The 17,605-nt window shown below is 52.4% G+C and overlaps 1 protein-coding gene across 9 annotated transcripts in view; it reads left to right on the forward strand.

The window, feature by feature from the left end:
- CUX1 (cut like homeobox 1) overlaps positions 1-17,605 on the forward strand; it is a 471,463-nt gene that overhangs the window by 341,863 nt on the left and 111,995 nt on the right. For all 9 annotated transcript variants that reach the window (XM_039460712.2, XM_039460705.2, XM_074390309.1 and 6 more), the window contains 2 exons: positions 2,504-2,552; positions 13,899-14,003. In XM_039460712.2, the coding sequence (XP_039316646.1) occupies positions 2,504-2,552; positions 13,899-14,003 (154 nt within the window). The remainder of the gene's footprint in view (positions 1-2,503; positions 2,553-13,898; positions 14,004-17,605) is intronic.

A 17,605-nucleotide genomic window follows, 5' to 3' on the forward strand; every position in this document is an offset into this window, starting at 1 on the left:
TCCACCTCTCAGCGTTCAGGGTGTACCTCAGCCTGTTTTCTGTTGCTACAACAGAATACCTGAGGCTGGGTGATTTATACAGAAAAGAGGTTACTTTGGAAGGCCAAGGTAGACAGATCACAAGTCCAAGAGGTCAAGACCATCCTGGCCAACATGGTGAAACCCCATCTCTACTAAAAATCAAAAAATGAGTTGGGCATGGTGGTACATACCTGTAGTCCCAGCTGCTTGGGAGGCTAAGGCAGGAGAATTGCTCGAACCCAAGAGGCAGAGGTTGCAGTGAGCCAAGATTGTGCCGTTACACTCTAGCCTGGCGACAGAGTGAGACTCCATCTCAAAAAAAAAAAAAAAGAAAAGAGGCTTATTTGGCTCACGGTTCTGCAGGCTGGGAAGTTCAAGGGCATGGCCCTGGCTCTTGGCAAAGGCTTCCATGCTGCGTCATAACATGGCAGAGAGGGTCAAAGGGGAGGCGGACGCATGCCAAGAGGGAAAACCCAGGGAGGTTCCTGGCTTTATGATAGCCTACTCTCAAGGGGACTAAACCAGTTCCTCCAGTCCAGTCAGAACAAGAGAGCGTTCACTGCCAGGAGAACGGCATCAAGCCATTCATGAGGGGATCTGCCCCCATGACCCAAACGTCTCCCCTGGGCCCCACCTCCCAGTGCCCCCACATTGGGGAGGAAATTTCAGGACCCGTTTTGCTGGCGACAAACCACAGCGGGGTGCGTGGGTGCTGTCACTTGCTCCTGCCTTCTTGGGACCATGAAGCGGGTTTCGGAAGGACACAGTTCTCATTGTCAGGCCTGTCCGGTGCCCTGGGCTGTCCCCAGGAGTAGGATGGGCCACATCCAGGACTCTAGCATCCAATCGGACACACAGTCCCGTGAATACAGGGCAAATTCTAGGGACATAGGGCAAAAGGGGCCTATGTCCCAGCATTCGGAGAGAGCTCACAGCGTGGGCACCAAATGAAAACTCAAGCCTGCACACTAGGCATAGGGACCGTGCCACTCCCTGAAACGGAGCCGCCGGAAGGGTCGGGGTGGAAGTAGGAGATGGGGTTCCCTGAGAGGAGAAGGCATTCAGGCAGGCAGTGCAGGCCCAGGGCCGCAGGAGGCCTGGCACCTCAGGGTCCCACATGTGGTGGGAGTTGTGGGAGCACAGGGCCCCAAGAATGAGTGGCGGGCAAGGCCAAGATGAAGAAGGGGCCTTGGTGAGGGGGGCATCGCATCCTGGAGGCATCAGAATGCGGGTGGTTGTGGACTCCGAGCCACAGCACGAGAGCCCGCAACCCAACCAGGTCCCTGTGGCTGTAAGAGTGGCCCCACGGCCCTTGGGCGTGCTAAAACCTTCCTTGGGCCACAGAGGGTCCCAGCCTGTGGCTTCCTAACAGAGACCATCCTCGGATCCTCCTTGCAGATGCTGGGGAGGGGGTCTGCCCGGGTGTCCTGCTCTAACCTCACACGAGCTTTTGGAGTTGGCCAGGCCCTTCTCAAAGGGACTCTCCAGGCTGGACGCAGTGACTCATGCCTGTCATCCCAGCACTTTGGGAGGCCAAGGTGGGCGGATCACCTGAGGTCAGGAGTTCGAGACCAGCCTGGCCAACACGGCGAAACCCCGACTCTACTAAAAATACAAAAATTAGCTGGGCGTAATCCTAGCTACTCAGGAGGCCGAGGCAGGAGAATTGCTTGAACCCGGGAGGCGGAGATTACAGTGAGGCGAGATGGCGCCATTGCACTCCAGCCTGGGCAACAGAGTGAGACTCTGTCTGAAAACAAAAAAACAAACAAAAAATGCACTCTCCACATGGCTCTCTCGTGATGCTGTATGTTCAGATTACTCAAGAAGTACTTTCAAAACAAAACAGAAAAGACAGAACCTGGACAATTGCTTTTACGAGCGGGCTAGGCCATAGCAATGAAGTCCGGCAGCCTGGGCAGCCCCCCAGCCTGCATCTCCAGCATCACCCGCCCTCCTCACCTCCGGCTGGCCACCTTCCCCTGGTTTCCTCATTCCTGGCGAGGCTTTCACTGCCAAGTGCCTTTTCCTAAAGTAGCCTTTCTGCAGCTCCTCTTCTCACCCCCAGCCTGGCAAAACTTCTACTCATCCTTAAAAACCCCACTTTCCCATCACCTCCTCTGCAGCCTTCCTTGATTTCCTCCCACAAAGAGAATTCTTTTCTCCCTCCTCTGAGTTTTTTTTTTTTTCCAGAGCACTCTGCTCAGAGCTCTTTTTGAACCCTTGGCAGGACACGCTGTATTTTATCTTTTTATGGTTATGTCTCCCTGATGAGATTGGGACCCCGTCAAATGCACCAGACATGCGATTATGAAGAGAACACATGGCGGCAGCAAAGCATGTCTCTTCCCCCCGTGCAAGCCCACCCCCTGCTGGGTCTGCACAGCCCTTCCTGAGCCCTGAGCTAGGAAGCTGTCCCCTCAGTCACCCCCTGAGCTGGTCTCCTTGTGACTAACCTGCTCTCTCCCTCTCACCCTCCTAGGGCCGACGAGATTGAAATGATCATGACGGACCTTGAAAGGGCAAACCAGGTAGGACCCTGAACGCTTTCAGTCCCAAACCCCACAGTAGTGAGCCCATTCCTGGCGTCTCGGAAGATGCGTCACCCAAAGTTACAAGGCCGGTTATCCTTGCATTTTTTGCGGACAGCTTTCCACGTCGATGCTCTTTCTGATGTCGTGAGAAGTAGGAAAAGACATAAAAAGTCCCAGGCACTGTTTCCTTGGCAAAGTCTTTGATGTGGTTCCAGCATCTCAGACGTCCCATGGTGAACATCCCCTTCAGAGTGGCAACTGTCTCCTTTTCCTTACTCCATCTCTTAAATACCCGTCTGGATAGCTGTGGCATCCGTGACAGTGTAGACATCTTGCCACGGTATGATCCTCGGAGAATTCCTTAGTGTAGACATCTCGCCACGGTGTTATCCTTGGAGAGTTCCTTATCGCCACCTTCTCATGGGTCGCAGCCACTTGCTCCAAAGAGGGCTCCCAGCTGACGGCCCCCGCTTGGCTGACACTTGGCTCTCAGAGAGGCCTGGTGGGAAGTACCCAGCACAGTGTCTGGCACAGATGGGCACATGGTGTTGGGTGGTTCTAAACACTCTGCTGCCGGGAAAATTCAATCATCCCCAGAAACCCCTTCCTTCTTCAGGGGCCCCACAGAACAGGAAAACATTTCGCTTTCATCAGTGCTACTGTTAACTCTGGAAAGAAAGTGGTCCCCCAGCCAGGCGTGTTGGCTCACACCTGGAATCCCAGCAATCCGGGAGGCCGAGGCTGGTGGATCACTTGGGGTCAGGAGTTTGAGACCAGCCTGGCCAACATGGTGAAACCCCATCTCTATTAACATACAAAAATTAACCGAGTGTGGTGGCAGACACCTGTAATCCCAGGTACTCAGGAGGCTGAGGCAGGGGAATCTCTTAGGCAGGAGAACCGGGTAGATGGAAGTTGCAGTGAGCCGAGATCTAAGCCTGGATAACAGAGCAAAAACTCTATCTCAAAAAAATACAAAATAAAATAAAAGAGCTTTGGGCTGGGCTTAGTAGCCCACGCTTGTAATTCCAGCACTTTGGGAGGCCAAGGTGGGTGGATCTCTAGAGGTCAGAAGTTTGAGAGCAGCCTGGCCAACATGGTGAAACCCTGTCTCTGCTAAAAGTACAAAAATTAGGCAGGTGCAGTGACGTTAAAAATAAGCCAGCTGTTCAGGAGGCTGAGACGGGAGAATCGCTTGAACCTGGGAGGCAGAGGTTGCAGTGAGCCGATGGCACTACTGCACTCCAGCCTAGGTGACAGAGTGAGATTCCATCTCAAAAAAAAGAAGCAGTTACTGGAAGGAGTTACCCTTCATCACACTATTCACCATTCCTATTTCTCAAGTTTCCACCCACTCCCCGACTCCCCTCAAGGCAAGTCTGGGGCATGCCTTGCCTTTAGATGGCACTTTTGGGCAAGCTGTGGTTTGTTAAAGAGGAGAGCCTTACCCTGTGAATATCAGTGCACTGTCTGGAACAGACTCTCCGTGGTCTCAGAGGCAGTCCCCAGCTACCTAAGAAGTGGTAAAGCGGGCCGGGCACAGTGGCTCAAAGCACTGGAACTCAGGACTACGCCTGTAGTCCCAGCACTTTGGGAGGCTGAGGTGGGCGGATCACAAGGTCGAGAGATCGAGACCAGCCTGGCCAACATGGCGAAACTTTGTCTCTACTAAAAAAAAAAATCACAAAAAGGAGCTGGGCGTGGTGATGTGCGCCTGTAGTCCCAGCTACTGGAGAAGCTCAGGCAGGAGAATCGCTTGAAGCTGGGAAGCGGAGGTTGCAGCGATTGAGATTGCACCATTGCGTTCCAGTCTGGGAGACGGGCAAGACTGTGCCTCAAAAAAAAAAGTTTGGCAAAGTGGACACACTTCTCAAGGTGCAGAAGCCACTCGGTGGACCCCGGTCTTAGGACACAGCAGACAGGACGGTAGGGAAAGGTGCTGACCGCAGAATGAGGCTTGATTCAGTTCCTAACTCGGCATTTCCTGCGTGGCCTTCACGGGTCTGTTAACCTCTTAAATTTCTTGGTCATAAAAAAATCAAAAGAAAACTGAACCTTGAGGCCATTATGCCAGGGGAAATACGCCAGTCACAAGAAAAGACAAAGTCCCACCTGTGTGAAGTCTCTAGCGGAGCCAACTTCAGAGGGACAGAAAGCGCCACGGTGGTTGCCAGGGGCGAGGGGAGGAGGGAAAGAGGAAGCCGATGTGAAGCAGATACGGGGTTTTGATTTTGCAAGATGAAAACATTCTGGAGATTAATTGCACAACCATGTATATGTCCTTGACGCTACTGAAAGGTACACTGATGGGTAAGATGGTAAATTTTAGCCTTTGTGTATTTTACCACGATTTGAAATATGTTAAAAATTTTTGAAAGAAAGGAAGGGAATTTAGTGAATGCTTCCTTTGCAAGTTTGCTTTGAGGATTAGAGGTAAAATGACAGAGTTTAAAAGTAGATGGTGGCTGGGTGCGGTGGTTCACACCTGTAATCGGTGGCCGAGGCAGGAGGATCACTTGAGGTCAGGAGTTTGAGACCAGCCTGGGCAATGTCACAAGACCCCAGCTCTACAAAAAATACAAAAGTTGGGTGTGTGGTAGTGTGCCTGTAGTCCCAGCCAAGTTCGCTTGAGTCCAAGAGGTAGAGGTTGCAGTGAGCTGTGATTGCACCACTGCACCCCAGCCTAAGTGACAGAGTGAGACCCTATCTTAAAAAAAAAAAAAAAAAAAAAAAAAGTAAATGCTTAAATAAATGTTAGTTCTGTAGCTGCTGAGGAAGCACAGGTTTGGAGGGAACTGTAAAGTCCTGCTTTCAGGAAAGGGTGACGAGGTGTAAGCAAGTTCTCACCAACAATTCAAGGCTGCATTAATAGAAATAGAGTTTCTAGAATGAAGGAGGTGGTGATTCTGCTCATTGGCAGCAATGAGTCCATGCCTAGGAAATTCCATTTTATTTATTTAGTTTTCTTCTTTGAGATGGAATTTCACTCTTGTCATCTAGGCTGGAGTGCAGTGGCATGATCTCGGCTCGCTGCAACCTCTGCCTCCTGGGGGTTCAAGCAATTCTCCTGCTTCAGCCTCCCGAGTAGCTGGAATTATAGGCGCCTGCCACCACACCCAGCTAATTTTCATACTTTTAATAGAGACAGGTTTCACCATGTTGGTCAGGCTGGTCTCTAACTCCTGACCTGAGGTGATCCTCCCACCTCGGCCTCCCAAAGTATTGGGATTATAGGCATGAACCACCACGCTCGGCCAGAAATTCCATTTCAGACTAGAAGCCGCACTATAAGGGAAGCCGCTCCCTGGAGCGCGTTCAGAGACGACTCCACGGCCCGGACACGGAAGGGCTCTAACACAGAAGGAACCAGGGGGTTTGAAGACATTCCTAGGCTTGGGGTGGCAGGGAAAGATGGCGGCAGCACTGGCAGCAGGAACAAGGGTGATAATTTCAGGAATCTAGATGTGAAAAGGTGAGAAGGAGAAAGACGGGGAGAATTGTGGGTTCTATCCTGGTTGCTCCCAAGAGCCCACCAGAAATAAAGGCCAGGGGACGGAGCCAGCCTTTTTCTGAGAGACCCCTGCGGACCCCAGCCAAGCATAGAGGCTGGCAGGAGGAAACTTTTTGTTTTTGTTTTTGGGACAGTCTCGCTCCGTCACACAGGCTGGAGTGCAGTGGCACGATCTTGGCCGACTGCAGCCTCTCTCTACTGAGTTCAAGCAGTTCTCCTGCCTCAGCCTCCCTAGTAGCTGGGACTCCAGGCACACACCACTACACATGGCTAATTTTCTTATTTTTCGTGGAGATGGGGTTTCACCATGTTGCTCAGGCTGGTCTCGAACTCCTGGGCTCAAGCCGTCTACCCACCTTGGCCTCCCAAAGTGCTGGGATTACAGGCATATGCCACCACACCCAGCTAATTACTGTGTTTTTAGTAGAGATGGGGTTTTGCTGTTGCCCGGGCTGGTCTTGAACTCCTGGGCCCAATTGATCTGCCCACCTTGGCCTCCCAAAGTTCTGCGATTTACAGGCATGGGCCACCGCGCCCAGCCAGGAAGCTTATTCCCACTGGCTGGGAGCTCCTCCTTAGTCTGGCCTCCGGAGGTGCCGCTCCCAGGGATGCTTGCTCTGGAGACAGTGAACTCCCTGTCACCAGAGCTATGCAAGCAGGTCCGGGCAGCCCTCCCGGAGAGCGTGAGATGGGGAATGAGACACTGCATGGCCGGAAGGAAGGAGTGAACGAGCAGGCTCAAAGGGTCCCTTCTGACCCTGAAGTCAAGGATTTCATGAAGCTACAGGTGGAGCCATTGGCATGAGAAGCATCTAGGGAGGGAGGACGCAAGCTCTGGAACGTCGAGAGAATATTTCCAGCAGGAAAAGAAGTGAAAGGTTAAAGGAAAGCCAGGGAAGGGGACGTTGGCCTGGGCCATAGCTGGGAGAAAGGCTGCCCGGAGCGGGGCAGCACGTGGAGAAGCCAAGCCAGGAGGCATCGCTTGAGCCCACGAGTTTGAGACCAGCCTGGGCAACACAGTGAGACCCCCATCGCTACACGAAATTTGTTTAAAAATAGCCAGGTGCGGAGCCGGGCGCGGTGGCTCAAGCCTGTAATCCCAGCACTTTGGGAGGCCGAGGCGGGTGGATCACGAGGTCGAGAGATCGAGACCATCCTGGTCAACATGGTGAAACCCCGTCTCTACTAAAAATACAAAAAAATTAGCTGGGCATGGCGGCGCGTGCCTGTAATCCCAGCTACTCAGGAGGCTGAGGCAGGAGAATTGCCTGAGCCCAGGAGGCGGAGGTTGCGGTGAGCCGAGATCGCGCCATTGCACTCCAGCCTGGGCGACAAGAGCGAAAACTCCGTCTCAAAAAAAAAAAAAAAAAAAAAATAGCCAGGTACGGTGGTACGTACCTGTGGTCCCAGCTAGCCCAGGAGTGTGAGGCGGGAGAATTCTTTAGGCCCAGGAATCCAAAACCAAGACCCGAGTTGCAGTTCAGGGAGGGGGCTGGTAGAAGGGGACCCGGCCAGGCCCGCGGGAGGGCCCCGAGTGTGAAGGATTCATTCTGGGAGCGGTGAAGAATCGTGGGCGGGATTGAGACATCAGGTTTGAGTTCTAGAAGGATCGCTCTGGCTACACACTAGAGAACAGATGGGAGTGGAAAGACCAGAAGCCAGGAGAGCAGTGGGCGGCTATTGTGACAGTACAGGGAGAGATCACACGGGCCCGAGCTGAGGCCGTCCTGCGGAGGTGAGCTGCCGGCGGGCTGGGCAGGGAGAGGACAGCGCTGAGACGCTCCCACACCGGTGCGGGCAGCAAGCGTCTGGACCATGCCTTTCCCATCGGGAAACCCCCAGGAGGAGCAATTTACCAGCTCGCCGCCATGTAACATTGGTTTTCCCTGGTTCGTAGTTAGAATGTTCTACTGAGACCTGAAGCTCTCTTTTATCACTAAAGTACCATGCTCCTGTTACGGAGAAACGGCACAGCGGTCGCCACCTGTCAATTACGTCCAAGCCTCATTCTCTCCGGTTTGTGGAATGAACATCAGGGCGCTGGCATAAATACTCACAGTCTCCCAACTGGTAACAGTTAAGGTTCAGAACTCGAGCGACGTCACAGTAAATAAGAAGCCACAGCTTTGCGCGTGGAACTGCGTATGAAACCCCGTCCCGGGGCTTGCAGCAGTTCGTGGCTTTTTTTGGGGTGGTCTGCCCACACTGGCCCTCCGGGGCCTCCTTTCTGAGCAGTGGTGGTCCAAGTTGCTGGTGAGCCTCAGTCTCAAACTCCTGGGCTCAAGCGATCCTCTCACCGTGACCCACCAAAGTACTGGGATTATAGGCATGAGTCACTGTGCCCAGCTTTGAAACCAGCTTTCTCTTTTATTTATTTATTGTTTTTTTTTTCTTTTTTGAGACGGAGTCTCACTCTGTTGCCAGGCTGGAGTGCGGTGGCACAATCTCGGCTCACTGCAACCTCCGCCTCCTGGGTTCAAGCGATTCCCCTACCTCAGCCTCCCGAGTAGCTCGGATTACGGGCACGCGCCACCACGCCCAGATAATTGTTTGTATTTTAGTAGAGACGGGGTTTCACCATGTTGGCCAGGAGGGTCTTGAACTCCAGACCTGATGATTCGACTGCCTCGGCTTCCCAAAGTGCTGAGATTACAGGCGTGGGCCACCGCGCCCGCCCTGGAACCAGCATTTCTTACTGACTGCGAGGTCTGCTCAGAGCCGGGGCTCAAAAAGATGCCTGAATGGATATGGGCTTTAACTGCAGGGCAGTGCCACGGTCTCCTCGTCCGCTGTGGGGCTCGGAGGGAGTCATCGAAGTGAGCTCCCGCCTCCTGTTCCCCTGCCTGCTTTTTACGTCACAGGACTACCCTAAGGAGGACGCTCCGGGCTGAGGTTAGGAAACCATAGTTGAACCTCACCAAGGAGGAGGAGCCAAGTGTAGAAGAAATCCAAAGAACCCGTGGAGCTCATAGCAAAGTGTGGCATGTTCTTCGGCCAAGGATTTTGTGTCTGGAGTCAAGAACCCTACGTTACAAACCCCAATCCACTGTTTCCCACCCACGTGGCCTCAGCACATCCCCCATCTCCCAGTGCCTCCTGAACGGGGGGGGGGGTAATGATTCCCGGCTCCATGAGAGTCCCCGTTTGTTGAAGCCTGCATTCATTCAGCACATCTTTTTCAGCACCTGTGCTGAGCAGGCCTCAAAGCTGGGCGTGGTGGCCGACGCCTATAATCTCAGCATTTTGGGAGGCCAAGGCGGGAGAATCACTGGAGTGCAGGAGTTTGAGACCAGCCTGGGCAACATAGCGAGACCCCGTCTCCACAAAAAAGATTTTAGAATGGTGACGTGCACCTGTAGTCCCAGCCACTTGAGAGTCCCAGCTGCTTGAGGTTGGAGGAGGGCTTCAGCCCCAGGAGGTCAAGGCTGCAGTGAGCCAAGACGGTGCCACTGCAGGACAGCCTTGGGCAACAGAGTGAGACCCAGTCTTAAGAAAAAGATGGAGGAAAGGCTGGCTTCGCACAGCTGAGTCCAGGGTCATTTCTCCTGGGCCATCCACATGCACGACACTAGTCATTCCGTCGGTTTCCTGGGAACCTTGGTCTTTCCTTGTTGTAAATTGGGCTCCCAGCCCAGGCGTGTTCATGAGCGAGAGCCCCAGGCCACCCGTGGAAGGCCTTTCCAGCAGGAAGAGGCAGGAACGTTTGCTCTGCTGGCTTTCCTGAAGTCATGACTCAGTCAGTGATAAGCAGTGTTGACGTGGGTGCCTTGCTGTAGTTCCAGCTGCAGCCCAGCTATCCCATGAAAGCAATGCAAATCAGTATCCACGGCGTCCCCCAGAAACACAGAGAGTGGGTCTCCATGGAGGCTCTGGCCACTGGAGCGTGGGACACGTGGTCAGCGTCCTGTCTCCAGCGTGGTAGATGTGCCTGACCTCCCGCAGAGGCTCGGGGGGTTCCCTCTGGGCGTGGAGATGTGCTGGCTGTGACAGCATGCTGGGGGTGGGGGGTGGGGCAGCAGGGCCTCACCCACCCGTCAGCTCCCCAGTCTGCTTTGTCCCTTAGGGGACTTGCTCACCTCTCATGTCCTCACGCCTGAGTCTTAATGGCCGTGCAAGCACAGAACAAGAGACAAAACCGGAGGCCAAGAAGAGGGTGGGAGACCGCACCTGAGACACCGCCATTATAAAACCAGGGACTTCAAAGGCCACCCTGTGAAAATGTAAACTGCCGGGAAGGGGGGACTGTGCCCTTAAAGGAGAGACAGTGACGGGGACGGTTCCAGAGGGTGAAGAAAATGAGCCTCCCAAGAGAATTCCTAAGCACAGCCACCTCTGCACAGGGGTGGGCGGCGTTTCACAGTGGGCGACACCTCCGCCCCCGCCAGGATGCAGCTGGCTCAAGGCCCTGGCCTTATCTCCTGCGAGCCCACCCTTCTGTGTCCTTCCCATGAGACTTCACCACATTTTATGAGTCAAATTGTTCAGACTTTAAAGGCCTGGAAGTGGCCATCTGCATCCTGTATTCACATCCCAGGTGGGGCGGGGGGCTGAGGATAGGGGAAAGCTCTTGGTTGGTTGGTTGGTTTTGAGATGGAGTCTTGCTTTGTCACCCACTGCGCCATCCACTTCCTGGGTTCAAGGGATTCCTGTGCCTCAGTCTCCCGAGTAGCTGGGACTCCAGGCACGCACCCCCACACCCAGCTAATTTTTGTAATTTTAGTCGAGGTGGGGTTTCACCACCTTGACCAGACTGGTCGCAAACCCCTGACTTCAAGTGATCTGCCCACCTTGGCCTCCCAAAGTGCTGGGATTACAGGCATGAGCCACTGCACCCACCAAAAGCATCGTTTATTCACTGTATTTCCTGGGGCCTTTCACGGGTCTTTGAGGCATGGACAGGGGTTGGGGGGCCCGTAGAACTTCCTCTAGGATAAGGTGACATTGTGGACCCCTGGTTCTGGCTGCCTGTCCTCAAATCACCCAGTGACGAATGTGACTCCAGTGCAGGGAGCAGAACAGCCTCCCTCCCCTTCCCCAGAGGCGGAGGCTCCCCCGGGTCTCACGGTGGAGACCATCTCTGTGTTTGCTAGTTTGACTCTAACGGGAAGAATTCCTGAGACACCGTGTCACTAGCTGCTGGCTGCCTCCCACGTGACCGCTGAGGGGAGGCGCGGTTCAACCTGCTGCCAGCCGAGAGTCACTGCCCCCAAAAGCATCTTCCATTTTGGGATGAGGAGGATGTGAGGAGTGCCTGCGGCCGCACCTGCCAGGAACCTTCATGACAGCGTACTGGACCCTGTCGCCAGGTGGCGGACGTCGGCCTGTGTGAGCCCAGTAGCCGCCCATCCCCTTCCCGGGCGGCTGTTTTCTGAGTTATCACCGGTATGGGAGCATAGCGCCCCTGTGTTTCCAGCATCTACTCTGATTTCTCAGCAAAGAACAGAGAAGAGACAACAAACAGCAAGAAAGATCTCCCGGAACAGCCGCTCGGGCTCAGCAAAGGGCACACGCAAAATTAGAACGAGGGCTCCTGGCGGCTTCACCTCTGCAGGGACACAGGAGACAGGAGCCACAGTGAACACAGGGAGGTGGAGGTCTCAGGCAGCCTCGGCTCTTGCGTCTGGGGTTCCGGATCTGGAGACACAGCTACAGCTGGTCAAACAGGTGTCTTCAAAACCACTGTCACCACACGCGACCCGGCACAGGGCCCCCTTCTTCCTGCCTCAGCTGCCAACACCGGGCTACATTTACTTCTCAGCTCCCGAAACCGGACCCCAGCTGCAGGTCGGCGTCTGTTCTCTCGCTCCTTCTTTTCACTGCCGTTAGGTCTGTTTTTAGTTTGAATTCTGCTTCGTGGATGTCTCACCGCACAAACCACCTCAACACTTCATTTTGTGGGTTTTGTATTTTGTTGGACGCCCTCAGGACAGAAATCCTGAATAACTACGTGATCAGAATGTTGCGCGAAAGAAAGGAAGTCAAGCCATAAGTGATAAAAGTCTGACCACCGTGACCGCCAACAGACAGGCCACAGAGAGACTGTCCACGAACTTGGAAACTGAGTGCAAGTTCAAACGCTCCACAGAAATTATGCAGTCAGACCAGGTGCGGTGGTTCATGCCTGTCCTCCCAGCACTTTGGGAGGCTGAGGCGGGCAGATCACTTGAGATCAAGAGTTCGAGACCAGCCTGACCAACATGGCAAAACCCCATCTCTACTAAAAGTACAAAAATTAGCTGGGCGTGGTGGCACACACCTGTAATCCCAGCTACTCAGGAGGCTGAGGTAGGAGAGTCACTTGAGCCCGAGAGGTGAATATTGCAGTGAGCTGAGATCACACCACTGCACTCCAGCCTGGGCGACAGAGTGAGACTCCATCTCAAAAAAAGAAAAAAATAGTTATGCAATCAGAGGTTGAAATCATCAGCTAGATCCCTTCTGTGAACTGTTGCATTGTGATGAGACAGTATCTGCTCTGAATGGCTAAGTGCCCACCTGAGACCGATGTGGGCCCCTGGGGATACCTTGTAACCAGATGCCCCAGCCTTCCCCAGCTCTGGCCATCCCAGAACACTTGAGAGCCAGTGTTACAAGTCAGAGTGGTCAGGCCACCTCCTTGGCTGCCACCAGAACAGTTTCTCCACGAGGCTAAGAAATAGGTTTTCTAGCCCAAGAGACCAGGAAAAATATCTCCAAATAAATCTTATTTCAGGAAGAGTCTTGGATATTTTCTACCCAAGAGTTGAACTGACCAGCAAGAGAAAAGTAAGCCCTTCAGTGATGTGACATGATTATCAGAAACACCTGGCGTGGCTCATCTGGAAATAAATTGGGAAAAATCTTTTTTGTTGAAGAGGCCGTTTTTCTGTAGTCTTAATAGAGAACTGTGTCTCAATCCTAAGTATTAAACCAGCACAAGGCCATTCACAAATAACGTCTGCCTGAGTTCTGTGTATCCCAGGAACTTCCATGGCTAGGGATGAGGTTCCCATTTTACCGATTGGTAGGCAGCCGCTTGGCGAGCTTGGGTAACTTGCCATGGTGTGTCTTTTCCCTGATGCCCTGTCGGGTGACGGGTACTGGAGTGACCTGTCTCATCATCCAGTGGGAAATCCCCATTTGCTTTCTGGGGACGGTGGTTTCCTTGTTCCGGAATTGTAGGCAAATGATGGGAAAGTCCACTCATTTGTCCCACAGCCCCCAGCAATGGTCTGTGCCTTCCTACGGCCTCGGACTGGCCTGGTTGGCTGAAAATGCCAGGATCAGCATTCAAAACGCTTTGCCTAGTGAAGGGTTAAGTATGTTGAAATAAGCCCGGCCCGTACAGAAGCAGTGGCATTTACATCCTGTACGTTTATGGAAATCCTCGCTGAAGAAAACAACCACAACATTGTTTGTGTGTGTTTTTAGGAAGAGAATGGCGAAAGCGTCTTTAATTCACTGTTTACCCGTGAGAATTACTCCCAGGAGTAATCCTGCAATAAAATCTTCTTGGTCTATGAGAATAGAAAGAAATTGAATCAAAAGACTCGATTTCCACTTGTATTTATTCAGTCTGGGAAATTCAGTGGGCCGGAGTATTAGTATCAGCAGGGGATTCCTTTGCTCCTAGCGTTAAATTACTGTCATAATCGCTCAATTATTTCTTCCTTGTACTGTTTAAAATAAAAATCCATCACATTCTGTGTTTTTTTTCCCTAGCATTTATTAGGTTGAGTGTTTAGGAAAATCAATTATAGTCAGTCAGGCATGAATTGATGAATGTTCTTGTAATAATTGTCAGTTGTTAAACTGAATGTGGTTTCCCTTTTACCCCTTTTCATTTCCTTCAGAGGGCAGAGGTGGCTCAGAGAGAGGCGGAGACCTTAAGGGAACAGCTCTCATCCGCCAATCACTCCCTCCAGCTGGCCTCACAGATCCAGAAGGCACCAGACGTGGTGGGTAGCCCCGGCCCCGTGGGAGCCTGTCCCCGCCTGGTCTCTGCACCTTCGAGTTACTGCCCTTGCTCCTTAGCATCTCTTTTCGGGAATCACGTTTTAACCAGTACTGCTTTCTTGCTGGGGTTTGCTTCACCAACTGGGGGCTGGAGCTTGTGAAAGTCGAAGGAAGAGCTTTGCTGACTGTGCGTGGATGGGCCGAGGCCAGCGTGGCGTCCACCCGGACCCGAGGTGGAGGCTGCGCAGACACAGTCACAGACACAGTCACGATGCCCCGGCCAGGCCCTGGGGGGGTGACTGCTGGCACGCGGGTGGAGATCTGCACCCAGAGCCTCTCCAGAATGGCACGGGGAAATTGATGGTTTCTTCTCCTCCCGGCTGTGCCATCCCAAGATGAGGAACAGTTCAGGATGAGCTGGGGAGGGGGTGGGGAGCGGCAGAGAGGTTTATTATTCTGCACCAAGTTGATAGAGCAGGAAGAGCGGGTATCTCACCACTTTTTTGCAGCTTGATTTCTCTGAAATTAGCGCAAATGACTCTTAGCCCAAACATTCCCAGCTCCATCAAGGTGGCTTTGACCTGCCGTTTCCAGACTCTCCTTCAGTGCTGTGTATGGACAAGGAATAGTGTAAGAGCTAAGACGTTGGGTGTTGGAGCCTTACCCGCTGGTGTGGACCCCAGCTCTGTCGTCTGGTGCTGAGGACAAGAACATCCCTGAGTCTCAGTTTCTCTGCCTGTAAACTAGGGGGTTGACCAGGAAGTTATTACGGGCAAATAATTTAGAGCAAGGCTGGACACGTAATAAGATTAAGTAAACTTTAGCAGTAATTCTAGTTGTAATTGACACCATTATCTCTGATCCCCCAGTTTTAAGTTGCATGTTTTTTTTTTCTTTTTTCTTTTTTTTTTTTAAGACAAGGTCTCTGTTGCCCAGACTGGAATGCAGTGATGCAATCTAGGCTCACTGCAGCCTCCACCTCCCAGGCTCAAGCAATCCTCCGACCTCAACCTCCCGAGTAGCTGGGACTGCAGGCACACACCATCACACCCAGCTGATTTGGATATTTTTTGTAGAGACAAGGTTTTGCCATGTTGCCCAGGCTGGTCTCAAACTCCCGGACTTAAGTGATCCTCCTGCCTCGGCCTCCCAATGTGCTGGGATTACAGGTGTGAGCCACCACGCCTAGCCTGATCCCGCAATTCCTAGCACTCAATTTGATCACTAGTTCACTTACAAACCTCAGTTTTTCCTTGTGTAAAATAAGGATGAAGTGATCATAAGGCCCCTGTAAGGGAGCCCCTCATCCTAAGGCCACAATGAGTAATATCAGTTGCAGGAGTCCTTTTTTGGAACAATGACTCTGTTGAGCCCTTGCTGTATGCCAGGGCTTATAACAGAGAACCACAAGGAGTGAGATGAAGCTGGTTGCAGAGAGTACAGTCTCGTCAGAAGAACTCGCTCTTTAATAAATTCTTCTGTCAGTTTGACAGTCATTATTTTCACCCATTCCATGAAACAGGGTACTGTTATTTCTTTTTTCTGAGACAGAGTCTTGCTCTGTCACCAGGCTGGAGCACAGTGGTGCAGTGTGAGCTCACTGTAGCCTCCGCCTCCCGGGTTCAAGTGATCCTTCCACCTCAGCTTCCCGAGTAGCTGGAACGACAGGCACGTGCCACCATGCCCAGCTAATTTTTGTGTTTTTAGTAGAGACAGGGCTTCACCATGTTGGCTGGGATGGTCTCGATCTCTTGACCTCATGATCTGCCTGCCTCGGCCTCCCAAAGTGCTGGGGGATTATAGGCGTGAGCCACCATGCCCGGCCAGGGTACTGTTATTTCTGTCTGTCTTTTTTTTTTTTTTTTTCTTTAAGATGGGGTCTTGCTCTGTCACTCAAGCTGGAGTACAGTGGCACAATCTCAGCTCACTACTACCTCCACCTCCCAGATTCAAGCAATTCTCGTACCTGAGCCTCCTGGGTAGCTGGAGTTACAGGTGCATATCACCACACCTGGCTAATTTTTGTATTATTTGCAGAGGCGGAGTTTCACCATGTTGCCCAGGCTGGTCTTGAACCCCTGTCCTCAGGTGATCCACCCACCTCGGCCTCCCAAAGTGCTGGGATTACAAGCATGAGCCACTACAGGGTCTCACTCTGTCACCCACACTGGAGTGCAGTGGAGTGATCATGGCTCACTACAGCCTTGACCTCCTGGGCTCAATTGATCCTCCCGTCTCAGCCTCCCAGAGTGCTGGGATTACAGGCATGAGCCATCATTCCCAGCCCCATTTCTTTGAATAAATGAAGAAACAAAAGCTCGGTGAATATAAACACCTCTTCCCAAAGCACAATCTAGTGGTTGAGCTAAGACCCGAGTTGGGCCTTCTGACACTCCAGACGGGGCTTTTAAACTATTCCCCAGCAATGATTCTAGATCAGGGTATTAAGACTCCCTTCTAAGAATGGATTTTTTAGCTTTCTTCTTAAAACTAACATTAAATAAAACATTTGTTGCCGGGCAGGCACAGTGGCTCACGCCTGTAATCCCAGCCCTTTGGGAGGCTGAAGCAGGAGGATCACTTGAGGCCAGGAGTTTGAGACCAGCCAGGGCAAAATATCAAGACCCCATCTCTACAAAAAATTGAAAATTAGCCAGGCATGGTGGCATGTGCCTGTAGTCCCAGCTACTCAGGAGGCCGAGGCAGGAGAATTGCCTGAACCCAAGAAGCAAGGCTGGGTGTAGTGGCGCATGCCTGTAATCCCAATACTTTGGGAGGCCAAAGTGGGCAGATCACCTGAGGTCAGGAGTTCGCGACCAATCTGGCCAACATTGTGAGACCCTGTCTCTACTAAAACTAGAAAAATTAGCTGGGTGTGGTGGCATGCACCTGTAATCCCAGCTACTCAGGAGGCTGAGGCAGGAGAATCACTTGAACCCGGGAGGCAGAGGTTGCAGTGAGCCCAGATCATATCACTGTGCTCCAGCCTGGGAGACAGAGCGAGACTCCATCTCAAAAAAAAAAAAAAAAAAAAAAGGTATATATGATTGAAGTGTTTCCAGATGTAGAGAAAAGATTTCCATTGAACAGGCCATCCTGTCCTTCATACTTCATGAACTCTGGGACTTAATTTTAACTGAAATGTCCCCTTGGCTCTGTTACCATTCCTTCCTCGAAGTTTAGACAAGCTGGACACAGCCCCATAATGGCTGCGGTGGGAGGCGGCCTTCGGCACCGGGACAGTGGCTTCCCCTGGCCCCTGGGGTCCCGCTTGGTACTGCAAAGGAAGTCGTCCATTCTGATGTGTCTACATGGGGCCCCCAAGCTCAGTGTTTTGGTTTAAAAGAATTCTGGCACCATCCTGGACTGCAGCAACCAAAACATTTCAGAAGGAAATGAATGTTTTTGCAGGTAGAGTCGGTTGTAGATCCTAGGGGCGCTTCAACACTTCATCATCGGTTAAGTGCCTTGTTTACATGGCACCGGTTCAGTCTCCCCAGAGGAGCCCCACGGGGCTTCCCGCAGGCTCGTGTTCCCACATAGCCAGTGGGTTCCCACTGCAGCCAGTTGGGAAGCAAACCTACGTAACTGGGCCAGCGGAAAA

Source organism: Saimiri boliviensis, chromosome 20, assembly GCF_048565385.1.
Source record: "Saimiri boliviensis isolate mSaiBol1 chromosome 20, mSaiBol1.pri, whole genome shotgun sequence".
Taxonomy (NCBI): Eukaryota; Metazoa; Chordata; class Mammalia; order Primates; family Cebidae; genus Saimiri; species Saimiri boliviensis.